The sequence below is a fragment of the Scyliorhinus torazame genome, chromosome 30 (genome assembly GCF_047496885.1).
Source record: "Scyliorhinus torazame isolate Kashiwa2021f chromosome 30, sScyTor2.1, whole genome shotgun sequence".
In the NCBI taxonomy this organism is placed as follows: Eukaryota; Metazoa; Chordata; class Chondrichthyes; order Carcharhiniformes; family Scyliorhinidae; genus Scyliorhinus; species Scyliorhinus torazame.
In genome coordinates, this window is record NC_092736.1 from 25832451 (window position 1) to 25847301 (window position 14851).

General features: G+C 46.3%; 1 protein-coding gene across 6 annotated transcripts in view; it reads right to left on the reverse strand.

The window, feature by feature from the left end:
- The window catches only part of slc12a1 (solute carrier family 12 member 1), a 180336-nt gene that overhangs the window by 106135 nt on the left and 59350 nt on the right, over positions 1-14851 (reverse strand). For all 6 annotated transcript variants that reach the window (XM_072493016.1, XM_072493015.1, XM_072493012.1 and 3 more), the window contains 5 exons: positions 1850-1989; positions 1643-1753; positions 1361-1472; positions 1118-1245; positions 951-1035 (listed from right to left, as the gene is read on the reverse strand). In XM_072493016.1, coding sequence (XP_072349117.1) covers positions 951-1035; positions 1118-1245; positions 1361-1472; positions 1643-1753; positions 1850-1989 — 576 coding nt within the window. The remainder of the gene's footprint in view (positions 1-950; positions 1036-1117; positions 1246-1360; positions 1473-1642; positions 1754-1849; positions 1990-14851) is intronic.

Genomic DNA, 14851 nt, shown 5'->3' on the forward strand with positions numbered 1-14851 from the left:
GAAACAATAGAGGATAGAAAGATCACAGGGATGGAACACATAGCATTTAAGAAAACACTGAAGCATGTCTGAAGGGGTAGTCGCTTAGATCTCCCCAAAGACAGTGCGGTATCTCCAAGTAAATAATGCGGTGGCTGGTAATAGCTAAAAGAGGAAATGTGGTAATGGTGGCACAGTAGTTATCACTGCTGCCTCAGCGCCGGGGACCAGAGCTCAATTCCAATCTTGGGGGACTGTGTGGAATTTGCACATTCTTCCAGAGTCTGCATGGGTTTCCTCCCACTGTCCAAAGATGTGCAAGTTAGATGGGGTTACGGGGGATAGGGTGGGGGAGTGGGCCTATGTAGGGTGCTCTTTTGGAGGGTCAATGCAGACTCAATGGGCCGAATGGCCTCCTTCTGCACTGTAGGAATTCTATATTTTTAAAAAAGACCAGACCTGCAGAACCAGTTTACCGTCACCATTGGAGATTTTGAAGAAAGACCAGACCTGCAGAACCAGTTTGCTATCACCATCGGAGAACACCCCAAGAACAACAGGGAATTGGTGTGGTAAAGTTACTGGAATTCTATCGATTGAGATCATAAAGGAGGTTAGCTCAGTGTCGTTTAAGCTAGGACCTTTTTGGAACTTACTGTAACTTTGTGAAGCTATTCTTGTGTTTTAAGTGTATTACTTTTTATTGCCTTTATTATTAATATATATCTACTTCAATATAAAATCATCACATTAGTCGGGAACATGATTTCCTGATTTCAGAAAACCTCCTCATAATACACAAATTGCAAAAATCATTTTGGCAGCAGCAGCTGTTTCAAGTTTCCCTTTGGGATTTGGGTAACTGCCTTTTACTATCAGCCGTACCTTTACAATAATATTTAGCTGCAATCTCCAATGCTCTGTTTCAGTCTCTAAACAATTATTATTCAAGAACAAGTTATATACCTTACCTATACAGATGGCAACACCTATATAAGTCAAAGTTGTTATGAAGATTGCCAACATAGTTCCTTTAGGGATTGCTACTTGTGGATCCTGAAATGTAAAGTTTTGAATCAGAAACCGTTATCATACAAGCAAGCAAGCTTAGCGTAAAATATATTCAATAGGAACATACCTTTAGATCACCTGAGATGTTGGCACCAGCAAGAATGCCAGTAGCAGCTGGGAAAAAGATGGCAAAGACAGAAAAGAAACCCTCTCCGTCCCTGAAAGATGGCCCAAAATTCTCTGCGAATAGGTTAGCTGCACAGATTAAAAATAATTATAGGATACTGCTAAATACAGCACTCAAATATAACTGGACTGCAAGCCTTAAACCCTCTCATCAAATCTTTCTATAAGAAAATACAAAACTTGCCTTGGTAGTTAAAGAAACCTTTACTTCTTTTATCAATGGTACTTGGAATGACAGTTCCAATAAAAAAGTTAACAATACCGATAAGAAGAATTATCAGAAGAATAACTTGAGCCTGTTAAAAGATAAAAGTAGCTGCTTAATTTGCATCAATGCACCGCACTTACTATCAAAGTAACTGACAAAATATAGTTTGGGTTCTATTTAAAGACAAGACACTTCATTAAAGTAACTTTTACTTAAGCTGTACTGATAAACATTTTCAAAATGCAGCTAAAACCTTACCTTTGTTTCCCACTCCATGCCAGCTACAGTTATACCAAGTAGTACTACTACTGTAATGCAACCTACTATTCGTATATCACTCATTGGGTCCACCATGAGTGCATTATTGTCCTGAAAAGGGATGACAAATTATTGCCAAAGATATTTCAATATAAATTAAAGATGACATGGCTATATACTTTATAACAAACTGAAATTATGGATTACCTTCAAGATATCCACTACAGTTTCTGAAAACCCAACGACATACATGGCCACAGCCACAGCATTGGCAAAGGAAAAGATTAAACCAATTGATCCACCAAACTCCGGCCCCAGACTTCTGGATATGAGATAGTAAGCACCACCTGTTTAGGTCAGAAGATAGTCAATTATAAATTAAAATTAAAATCACATGCTAGCATAAGTTTATGCCAAATTATTACAAATGAAGGAAGGAGCTCCTTGAGGTTATGACAATACATGTTTAACTCAGCTAAAATGCAGGAATTGGCCATTTAACTTTCTAGTGAATTGGACATTGAAAATGCTGCTTATTAATGTCAGCTTGGCGAATAGTCAAAAATCTTTGAATAATATTTTATATTCAATTAAACAAATTAATTTGTTTTTTGTTTTGGTGATGATTTTAATTGCAATAAGGATTTTCAAATACACAAAACTCCAGCATAGATGTGTCTCAGCACCAATCAGTAAAAAGGGGCACAAGCTCCTTAATGCTGTTAGACAGTTAACAGTATCATGAAGATCCTGATAATGGCATTTTTGCTGAGTTGGACAAATAAAATGGACTACAGTGCAGAGAAGTGATGATACTTCCCCTCTACCAGTCAGGAGAGTGCGTGAAATGTTACCTTTAGCCCAATCACTTCGATAGAAATGCACAAACCTCCTGTCAGTAACACATTTACCAATCAAGATATAAATCTGAGAAATAATATGTTGTACACAACAGGAGTACCAGATTTGAAATGATGTTGAGAAACATTTGGAACTTAGTTAAATACTGGAGCATGATATATGTCGATGACTTGTTATTTACGTGTCGGAACCAAGTGTGTCAATAGGGGGAATACTGGAGCTGCTTCGCGTGTTTGGGTCTTTCTCAGGGTACAAATTAAATCTAGACAAGAGTGAATATTTTGTGGTATCTCGGCCAGGGGTGGGGGCGGCTGCCATTTCGTAAGGCAGGGACTCACTTTAGATACCTGGGGGTGCAGTTGCTCGAGATTGGCGGGGGGGCTCCGTAGGTACATTTCTAGTTTGGTGGGGCGGGTGAAAGCTGATCTGGCAAGGTGGGATGGTCTCCCTCTGTCACTGGCGGGTCGGGTACAGACGGTTAAAATGGATATGCTGCCGCGATTCCTGTTTATTTTCCAATGCCTGCCGATTTTCCTGCCAAAGGCATTTTTCAGAAAGATTGAAGGGATAATTACATCGTTCATATGGGGAGGGAAGGTGGCCAGAGTTAGAAAGGTGCTGCCACAGAGGGAAGGCAGGCAGGGGATTGGGGTCTTCCGAACCTGATGTATTACTACTGGGCGGCGAATGTGGAGAAGGTATGGAGCTGGGTCAGAGGGGTTGACTCCCAATGGGTAAGAATGGAGGAGAGTTTGTGTAGGGGGGTGGGATTGAAGGCTCTAGCGACAGCGCCACTCCCGACGGCTCCGGGGAGATACTCAAGGAGTTCGGTAGTAATAGCTTTGTTTAGAATTTGGAGGCAGTTTCGACATTCTTCAGATTGGGAGCAGTGTCAAGGGAAATGCCAATTCAGGGGAACCATAGATTTGAGCCAGGGAAGTGGGATGCAAATTTTCAGAGATGGGAGGAGAAAGGAATTAGGACACTAAAAGATTTATTTCTTGGGGTCGTTTTGTGGGATTGAAGGAGCTGGGAGTGAAGTATGGGCTGGAGCAGGGGGAAATATACATGCAGTTTCGAGACTTTGTCAGAAAGGAGATAGAGTTTCCCAGTAGTCCTTGCTTCCACATTGCTGGAGGAGGTGCTGACGACAGGGGGACTGGAGAAGGGGATAGTGTCGGCAGTTTACGGAGCTATGTTGGAGGAGGAGAAAGCGCCACTAGAAGGGATCAAGGCAAAGTGGGAGGAAGAGTTGGGAGAGGATATGGAGAGGGGGTTCTGGTGTGAGGTGCTCCGGAGGATGAACACCTCCAGCTCATGTGCGAGGTTGGGGCTGATACAGCTGAAGGTGGTATACAGAGCACACCTCACGAGGGCAAGGATGAGCAGATTCTTTGAAGGAGTAGAAGATGTGTGTGAACGTTTTGGGGGGGGGGGGCTAATCACATTCATATGTTTTGGTCCTGTCCAAAGCTAGAGGATTACTGGAAGGAGGATTTAGGGTAATTTCTAAAGTGGTGCACGGGAAACTGAACCCGGGCCCCCGGGAGGCCATATTCGGGGTGTCGGACCAGCCAGGGTTGGAAACGGGTGCGGAGGCAGATGTTGTAGACTTCGCCTCGTTGATCGCCCAAAGGCAGATCCCTGTTAGGGTGGAGATCAACCTCTCCACCCTGTGCCCTGGCATGCGAGGGGGACCTGCTGGAATTCTTAACGCTTGAAAAGGTCAAATTTGAACTGAGGGGAAGGATGGAGGGATTCTACAATTCATGGGCGTTATTCATTGTGCACTTTCGAGAATTGGATCACATCGAACATATGGGGGTTGGGGGGAGGGGGACTGTATGTGTTAATGGTGATTACGGGTGATTCCTTTTTGTCATTTGTTTATGTTAACATGCGGGCCACTGTTTGGGGTTTGGTGGAGGATGGGATCGTTGTTATTGATATGGGGATTGACATTACATTCGTTACCGATTATTGTTTGTTGTTGGGTGTAAATATGGGAGAAAATGTGAAAAAGGAGAATAAAAAATATATTTTTTTAAAAAATACTTGAGCATGTTGTGTCCAGATTCATCAAAATAATTGTTTTATAATCAGCTGTTTCCATTTTGTTTGTAAAGGATGGCTATCAACTCTGTTATCAATATTCCCAATGCAATGCCAGATTTTATATTTAGAAGTCAGAATATGAGGCGGGGGGGGGGGGGGGGGTGTTGCTACAGCTATACAACAATTTGGCAAGATTCTCGAGTGGGTGGTATGGAGCCAACTGATTGCAATCACGTGGCAGATGGCCAATATAGAGATGGCAACATGGGGAACTTGGCCAATTATGTGGCTAGGACAGACCCTTTCGCTGATCGCACTGAATGTTGTTTCTCAGTTGCTCCATTCATACATCCAAAATTGTGATCTCCATTAAAAACTGAAGGAGGGCAAGTGAAACTAATCGTAGATGGGACAGCATTAATCATGTTCCATGCAAAGGAGTTGCAAGATTACTCATAATAAATGATAGACTATTATACTCTATAATTCCAAGTTGCGCTGTTCTTGGATCATTTTTGTGCCATCATATTTCACACAATCTGGACTCCAATGACAGAGTTCATGATGTATGGAATGCAAGTTGACAAAAGGTGTCACTGGCTTCTGGCCCACGATCTGAAGTGTGCCCCTCAGGCTGTCCCACTGTTAATTCTTTCAGTCCTCCTGTGGAAGGTAACTGTGAAATGGCTGACCTTACACTTCATTTCATTGCGGTGTTAACGTAAGCCTACTTGTGACAATAATTATTATTATTATTACTTCAACATCAGCTTTAACACTTGTTGGGGATGTGATGGCCCATTGCTACTCAATCTCCAAATGTATGTTTAATCCCATTCACCAGCATGCAAATTACCCATAAAAACCTTCTTAATTATCTCAATTGACTTCCTGCAGCATTGATGTGGGGTTTGCCACCTTCCCGTCAGCAGTTTATTACAGCTATCATTTCACACCCGATTTGATGGCCCATCCTCGACAGGGCCAGCATTTATTGCCCATTCCAAATTGTCCTTGAACTGATGGTATTTTTAAGAGTCAACCATATTGTTGTGTATCTGGAATCTCATGTAGGCCAGACCAGGTTCGGATGGCAGATTTCCTTCCTTAAAGGATATCAGTGAACAAGATGGGGTTTTAGGTCAATCAACAGTTGCATGGTCATCATTAGACATTTAATCAGAGATTTGTATTGAATTCAAATTTCCCCATCTTCTATGAGTCCTAGGTCTCAGGATAACTAGCCCAGTGACAATACCGCTACACTATCTCCCCAAAATGTTGCACTAAATTCTACCAATGTACTATGTACAGTTCTGGACACCAAGTCTTACATTGGCCTTCGAGGCAGCGCAGTTTCACCAGAATGAAAGCGATCTAGGGCGATGATTTAAACACCGCATTGCGTTCAGCGCAGATCTAGGAGCACCCGTTAAACAGTGGGTTATCACCACTCCTGCTTGAGGGTGGGTGGGAACAGGGGGTGAGCTGACAGACGAAGCCTCGTTCTACGAGAGGTGGGAGGGGATTAGGGCCTCCCAGGCACTCCGGGCGTGCCAAACCCTCACGCCGTGCCAAACCCTCACCGCCCCCTGCCCTCCAGCTGGTCTCACAAGTCCTCCCTGGGCTCATCCTTCAGCCCCTCCTGGTCAGGCTCTTCCTCCTCAGGCGAGGCCGCATGTCCCCCCGCTGCTGTGGCAGGTTGTGGAGGGCACAGCAAACCACCACAAAGTGGTGTGCACGACAGTTACATCCGGAGACTGCAGTGCACCGCCAGAACGGTCTAGGTATCGGAAATGCATTTTTTAAAAAATGTATTTATTCTCCATTTTCACGTTTTCCGTCAAAATTTACAGCCCACCCACAGACAGTAAACAGTAACAAACACAAAATCAATCCCCTTAACAATAACAACGATCCCTTCCTCCCACCACTCCAAACAACGGCCCACCTGTCAATATATGCATCCAATAAAACAAACCCTCCCACGGTGGAAACAAAAAACAAAGGAGAAAAAGAAAAAGGAGTCCAGGACCGCCCATGGTCACCATTAACCTAGAGTCCACTCTTCTTCTTCCTCCCCCCCCCACCTCCTCAACACCCTCCAACCTCTGAAAGAGTGCCGTACATGATACCCAAGAGTTGTAAACCCCCCCCCCCCAAACTGCCTCTTGTAAAACTCCTCCCCCCAACCTTGGTTCCTTCCCCCCCAACTTTCCACCCCGGCTAAACCACTCGGACCCTGTTCTGCCAAGCTCCGATGGCCGTAGCCCCTCTCCCCACCTCACTCCCGTTCACTGGCCGGCTTAAACCAGCCAGCGTGGAGGCCCCCGCCCGGGTCCCTTTTCCCCTTGCCCGGCCCTAGGAAAGCCCAGAAATCCCCTTTTTAGCACATAAACCCCACATATCCACCTACACCCCAAAGAGCCCTCATTTCGAGTGAAAGTCCCATCACTTCCCTTGTCCAAATATATACAACATTGGCTCCTTTAGCCCATACACCCACACGCAATGAAACAAAAAAGAAATATAGTCATGAGGTTACATCGGCACATGGCCATTTCTCAATTCTGCCATAGTTCTTCTGCCTTCGCAAACTCCTCCGCTGCTTCCGCCGTTCCAAAATAAAAGTCCTCGAGCTTGTAAGTCACCCGCAGCTTCGCTGGATATACAATGCCGCACTGCACCTTGCTAATGTACAGTGCCCTCTTCACCCGGTTGAAGGCAGCCCGCCTCCTCGCCAGCTCCACCGTAAAGTCCTGGTATACATGGATACCAGCTCCAGCCCACTGCACCACCCGCTTCTGCTTGGCCCAGCACAGGACCTTCTCCTTCACACTGTAGCTACGGAATCAGAGTCACTACCCTTGGCGGCTCACTCGCCTTTGGTACAGGCCTCCACAACCGATGATCCCAATCCAGTTCATACCGGGAGGAATCCTCCCCCTCCCTCAAATAGTTTCGCAGGCATCGTGGCAAAATAATCAGTCGGCCTCGGTCCTTCAATTCCTTCGGGAAGCCCCACAATCCTCAAATTCTGTCGCCTGGTTCTGTTTTCCAGGTCTTCCATTTAACCTCGCAGATCCTTGTTAATCTCCATCACCTTCTGCATCTCCTTCCCCATCGAGGTAAGTTGATCACAGTGCTGCAATAACGTCTCCTCCACTTCCTTCAGCACCTCCCCTTGCTCTCGCACCTCCGCCACAGCGCCGTCGTCACCGGGGAAATCGCCTACTCCACCAGCACACTCAAAACCTCACTCATCTCCGTCCTCATTGTCTCCATGTATTTTGTAAACTGCCTTTCGAATTCCGCAGCCATCACCTTAGTTATTTCTTCAGCCGTAAGCAATTCGGCCTCCCCTGGTGCTCCAGCCTCCATTTTCCTTGGTGACCCCGCAGTGACCTTTCCACTCCCCGACGGACCTTCAGCTGTTTTTTTTACGGCCGTTTTTTTGCTCACCCTCGACATTCTCCTTTACTGTGCCTTCACTGTGCCGCCTCCCTGCTTTTGCCGCCTCTGTGGACCCTGGGACTAGGCTTAAAGCCCCGAAAATGCCGTTCCCGAATGGGAGCCCTCCATTGTGCGGCCGTCTCCCGCCCGCGTCACCTGAAGTCCTCGGAAATACATTTTTAATAGTCCGATGCACTACTCAAAGAACAGCACAGGTGGCAACATAGACCTAATTATATCGGGTCTCTGCCTCGGTCTCCGGCCCCCGCACTGACATCAACCGTTACATCCCCAAGACCAACCCATCATCCTGGGATGGTCCTCGAAGATGTCGGGCGTGTCCCAGGATGTAACTGTCATGCACACTCCCTGGCTTGCATGCACACACGTGCATGATCCGGAGGCGGAGGTGGCACACGAGTTGGAACCCCCTCCTGTTAATGAAGGGCACTTCCTGATACCCTGGTGTCCTTAAGGTGACAAGTGTGCCATCCATTACCCCTTGGACCTGGGGCATCCTGGCGATGGTGGAGAATCCTGCAGGCCGGGCATCTTGATGGGTTTGGACCAGCTCAAAATTTACACAATCTTCTGCCCGGGCATACAGGGAAGCACACGTGGACTGTGTCTTTGGATATGCCGCACAAGTCCCCGCTCGAGCCCTGGAATCAACCAGTGGTAAAGTAGCTCAAGGCTGCGGCAACCTACACGGCCACCAGGAGTGGGCATCCTTCTCTACGGGGTGCCAAGTCCGCAAGGACATGGCACAGATGCCTCACTGTCTCCTTGTCGAGACGGAGCTTCCTGTGGCACATGTTGTCTGTCATCTCCTCAAACGGCCAGTAACGCTTGTACAACTTGGGCTATCACCGGTGTCCTCCTCTAGGTCCCACCCTGGCCTGATGGACGAGCCAGGTCCGTAAGGTGTGCAGCGGCCCAGTCAAGCCTGCGTTGTCACTGCTGCCACCTCCTCTGGGCCCACTAGCATGCAGAGGGCAACCACTGGGGGGTCTACAACACCATCCATTGTGGTGTCTGTGAGGGATTGAAGGAGAGAGACTGACAATCAGCTAGGACTTCTACTCAAAGACGCGCAAATACCCCAAGATTCCCCCACCCTTACGTGTCCCATCTTCCGAGTGCCATCCAACGTGCCAGCTATGCAGGGGAACCTCGCTCTGCACACTCAACTCCAGTCACGTTGCTACAGCACCCTGGGCTAGTGCGCGGTCGATTCCAGCCCCACAGGCCCCAGGGTCCCAATACAAAAGTGAATTAAACAATAATTCCATCCTGGCACTGCCCAAGGTGCCCAGGTGGCACTGCCATGGTGCCAAGCTGGCATTTTATGCACAAGCACGATTGGACTGGGGTTTCCCATCGTGGGTGTTGTGGGGGGGGGGGGGGGTACTCTCCCATGTTGAGTTCGGGCTTGGGGGGGTTGGGGAAGGAGGAGGTTGGGGATGTTATTTGTGGGCCTCGGAGATCGGGGCTCCATTTAAAAATGGCTTCCCAATCTCTCTCTCTGCAACGGACAGTTCTGGCAAGCGGAGCCTCGGACACGTGTTCCCCATTCAGGCCCCTTGTTCAACACTAGTAGCATTGAATGGCAATGCGTGCCGGGAAACACAAGGCTAAACACGCTCGCTAGGAGACTGTGTTCCCTTTTGGGAAGATCGCACCCTATATATAAGTTGCTGTTACCAGGTTATTGGGTTACTGAACCTCCTGCCAGCCAAAACAATTTTTCCTCGTTTATGCTAGAAAAACGCCTCCCAATCTAAACATTTCTAGCAAAAGTTCCCTTGATGCGTCAATAGCATTACAGAGCAACTAATTTCACATTAGCAAAGGCCCCAGATTATTTTAAGAAATGAAATCTTCAGCTCATTTGTCTTGTGTCTGATCCTTTCGAGTAGCAAAAGAGCAACTCCAACAACCCTCGCCTTCCAGAGAGAGATTACATATAAGGGAGCACCAGTAATGATATTGCCTTAATTTAAATCCCAGAATTAAAGAGAAGACTAATGCTGGACCAGCCTTGTAGCTGTAAATACTGCAACACTTGTAAATGCCACAATGGAGTTGCACAATCTGTCGAATCTTATTTGTCAAAGGTTTACATCAGACACATCTGACAATGGGCAGGTTTTTCTGGTCCTTCATGCCTGCAGGATCTTCTGGCACTGCCGAAGTCAATGGACATTCGAATGGCTCGCTGCATCGGCTGTGGTGGAACCCGTAGCAGGCCATAGAATCCCTGCCATTATCATTATGATAATTGCTCACTTTGAGAACATCCATGATGCGCAACAGCTGTAATGGGCAGGATCTTCTGCCGTCCACACCAGTAGGATCATTCAGTCACACGAACAGTGAGTCCTTGCCCCATCAAAACTTCAACTAGACTTCTGTTCAAAGGTGCCTTATTCAGTCCTGCTACATCCAAGAACTCCTCTTCAGGACGACTTTATGCCCTACTCATGCCCCTCAGTTCTGGACTTTGGTTCAAAGAAAGACAAAGAGTAAAATTCAAGAGGAGAGGCAAGACTGACTGCCCTTTACATCAAGACAACATTCGGTGTAGTATCAAGAGAGCCTCGTCAAAATTGAAGCCAATGGGAATTGGGGGGAAACTCGCCACTGGTTGGAGTCATGTTGAGCGCAAAGGAAGATGGTTATGGTTGTTGTTGTTGGGCGCCGATCATCTCACCCCCAGGATATCACTGCAGAAGTTCAGGGCACTGTCCTAGGCTCAACCATCTTCATTCAGCTGCTTCATCAATTACCTTCTGTCCATCATAAGGTTAAAGCGGGGATGTTCATTGAAGATTGCAGTGTTCAGTACTGGTCACAACTCCTCAGTGTTGTGTTCTCTATTTTGCTTTACCTGGGTGGCTTGGATGCGTAGTGTCGAATAAAGAACACACAGCTTTGTTAAACAAAACTATAAATTTATTTACACTACTAAGATTCGTTCACATTCCTAAAGTAGAAGGTTTCTATATTAAGCTATGCTATCTCTAACTGCAGAACTCTCAAGTACACAACTGCTCTCTGTGCCTGACACTCTTCTAACTCCTAACTCTTAGAATCCCCAAATCACATGATAAATTTATAACTGTTCTATGGTTCCCTCTAGTGGTAAGAAACATTATAATTAACTTGTTAACTCTACATCCCAGTCAATATACATATCATTACACTCAGATGCTGAAGCAGTCTTTTCCCATATACAGAAGACCCGGACAACATTCAGACGTGGGCTGACAAGTGACAAGAAACATTCGTACCACAGTGCCAGAGAATCTAACCATCTCCCCAGCACACACAATGGCACTACCATCGCTGAACCACCACCAACATCCTGGGGGTTGCGGTTGACCAGGAATCTACTGGACCTGCTTCATAAATATTGTGGCTGCAACAGCAGATCAAATGCTGGAAATTCAATGGAGAATAACTTGCCTCCTGACTCTCCAAAGCCTGTACACCAGCTGCAAGGTACAAGTCAGGAGTGAGAAGAATACTGGCCACTTGCTTGTGCAGCTCCAGCAACACAAGCTAGACACCATCGATGATAAAGCTGCTGGCTTGATTAGCACCCCAAAATCACCTCCTAACATTAACTCTCTCCACCGCCAGTGCAAACTAGCAGCAGCACATACCGTATGCAAGGTGCACAGCGGCAGTTCAGCAAGGCTCCTTCAACAGCACCTTTCAAACTAGTTACCTCTACCACCACATGCAGGTTTTCCAAATCATCCAAAATCCTGACCTGGAACTATAATCACCATTCATTCAATACCGCTAGATCAAAATCCTGGAACTCCCTTCTTAACAGCACTGTGGGTGTACCTACACCAGATGAATTGCAGGGGTTCAAGGAAGCAGCTCATCATCACCTTCTCAAGGGCAACTTGGGATGGCCATACCAGAGACTCTCACATCCCATGAAAAAGCTTAAAAATGCCCAAGACCAGCTTCAAAACTGCAAGATCAGTAAACTGCAACAGATCTAAAGCCCAGAGACTGCTAACTGTCCTTTGCTGCGATGCACCATCGTATATGAACACGTTTGACTCCGTTGCAAATGAAAACAAGTTATGATGGTCTGTGACCAGTAACAAAGTAAGGAAAATCTGTAATTGCTTTTGAAAATGTTTTAAAAGGACTTAAGGGTTTGTATCACTTGTAAAGTGACCAATTATAATTTTTGGATGAGAAGAAATACTGGTCCATGTGACCAGACACCATTGACCTGGAAGGACAGAAGTCAAATATGGAGGTCATGTGGCAGACACAAGAATAGAGGCAAAAGCTGGAAAGAGGAGGCATTCAGTAAGTAAATTCAGAGAGCTGGATTTCTGGGCTGTTGGAAGGCACAGTTAGAACTGTTGCAGTTTTTTTCTTTCGTTCCTGACTGAATGTCTAGAATCAAGTATGCAATGCAGAGGTAACAGTGGTTCTGGTAGACCCGCTCTACCACAACAGCACAGTAGCACAGTGGTTAGCGCATAGTTACTTCACAACTCCAGGGTCCCAGGTTCGATTCCCGGCTTGGGTCACTGTCTGTGCGGAGTCTGCACGCTCTCCCAGTGTCTGCGCGGGTTTCCTCTGGGTGCTCCGGTTTCCTCAGTCCAAAGATATGCAGGTTAGGTGGATTGGCCATGATAAATTGCCCTTAAGTTTCCAAAAAGATTGGGTAGGGTGCTCTTTCCGAGGGCCAGTGCAGACACGATGGGCAGCATGGCCTCCTTCTGCACTGTAAATACTATGAACTGACGAGAGCTGACAGTGGAGAAGGTTTCAAAAAGAGCACCATCATGAGAGACAGCTCAAGCGGAACCCTGTTTATGCAGACGCTGCTGCCTGCAAAGAAATCAGTCAAGTGCTTGAAGGAAGAGACTGTAAATCTGCCTTAAGATTAGAGTTTCGAAGAACTTTGTGGCTGAAAATATTTGGTAAACAAGGTGGAGAGGACCACCTAGAAACTCCATGAGATGGTCTCCGTGCTGCTATCTGCTATTCCATGTATAATTTATGCTCTTTCCAACTGTGATTTGCCTGTTAATTTAGATTTAATTTGCGTTGATCATCGTATTAAAGTAAAAGTTACAAAGTTAAATCTTGTTCGATAATTTCTTCATTTGTGAATCGTTCGGTAAGTTTGGTTAACGGATCCCCACAGGGATGGAATATGTTCAGAAACACATTGGAGGCTTTCCTCGATTTCACGAATGCTTTTCCAAATCTAAAGAAAAGCCAACATACCTCATTTGTCTCCAAGTGCTATCTAGTGAAAACATGAAGCCTTGCACAAGGAATGTGTTCGGAAACCACGCTCGTATGTCAAAAAGAGGTCCTGGCGCCGCAGCGCGTAGTTTAAGAGGCCCTTGACTATTTCGAAACAAGTTCAAAAAAATCTCGAGTGAGATATCGGATTGTATATGCAAAGAAGCCTCACACAAGTGGGGATGCTCACTGATGATTGCACAATGTGCACCACCATTCGCTAACCCCCAGATACTGAAGCAGTCCGTGCCCATGTGTGGAGGTTGGCTATCCAGACATCACACTACATGCATTGAAAGTGACAGATGTCACTTTATGGGTGGCACAGTAGTTAGCACTGCTGCCTCATAGCACCAGGGACCCAGGTTTGACTACAGCCTTGGGTAACTGTTTGCACGTTCTCCTAGTGGGTTTCCTCCCACTGACCAAAGATGTGATGGTTAGGTGAACTGGCCATGCTAAATTTTCCCTTGCATGTCCAAAAATGTGCAGGTTAGGTGGCGTCGTGGGGATAGGGCGTGGGAGTGGACCTAGGTGGGGTGCTCTTTCAGAGGGTCAGTGTAGACTCAATGGGCTGAATGGTCTCCTTCTTCCTGTAGGGATACAATAATTCTATGAAACTGGATGCAGCACACAACCCAGGATTCACAGTAGCACTGTTGCTTCACAGCTCCAGGGTCCCAGGTTCGATTTCAGGCTTGGGTCACGGTCTGCATGTTCTCCCCGTATCTGCGTGGGTTTTCTCCGGGTGCTCCAGTTTCCTCCCACAAGCCCCGGAAAACTTGCTGTTAGGTAATTTGGGCATTCTGAATTCTCCCTCGGTGTACCCGAACAGGCGCCAGAATGTGGCAACTAGGGGTTTTCACAGTAACTTCATTGCAGTGTTAATGTAAGCCTACTTATGACAAAAAAGATTATTATATTAGATATGCAGCAGTCACCACAGCGTGAGAAACTGTCACAACATGCATATTAATGTCTCATTAGGCCCAGTGAGTACGTAAAACATTTCCACAAAGTACTTGAAAAAACACAGATTTTCATATGTAAGCTTGTTTCTCGTTATACAGTTTTAAAAAATTATTTCATGGGCTGTGGGTGTCGCTGGCTAGACCAGCATTTACTTCCCATCCCTAATTGCTGACGGAAAGGTGGTGGTGAGCTGGCTTCTTGAACCGCTGCAGTCCATGTGGTGCAGGTACACCCACAAGTGCTGTTAGGGAAAGAGTTCCAAGATTTTGATCCAGCAACATTGAAGGAACAACAATATATTTCCAAGTCAGGATGGTGTGTGACTAGAGGGGAATTTGCAGCTGGTGGTATTCCCATGGATCTGCTGCCTTCGTCCTTCTAGGTAGTAGAAGTCAAGGGCTTGGGAAGGTGTTGTCAAAGGAGTCTTGGCAAGTTTCTGCAATGTATTTTGTAGATGGAACACACTGCTACCACCGTGAGACGGTAGAGGAGGAAGTGGATGTTGACGGTCATGGCTGGGGTATCAATCATTACTCAATGTTAGCAATTAAGAACTGGGTGTTGCAATGCTGC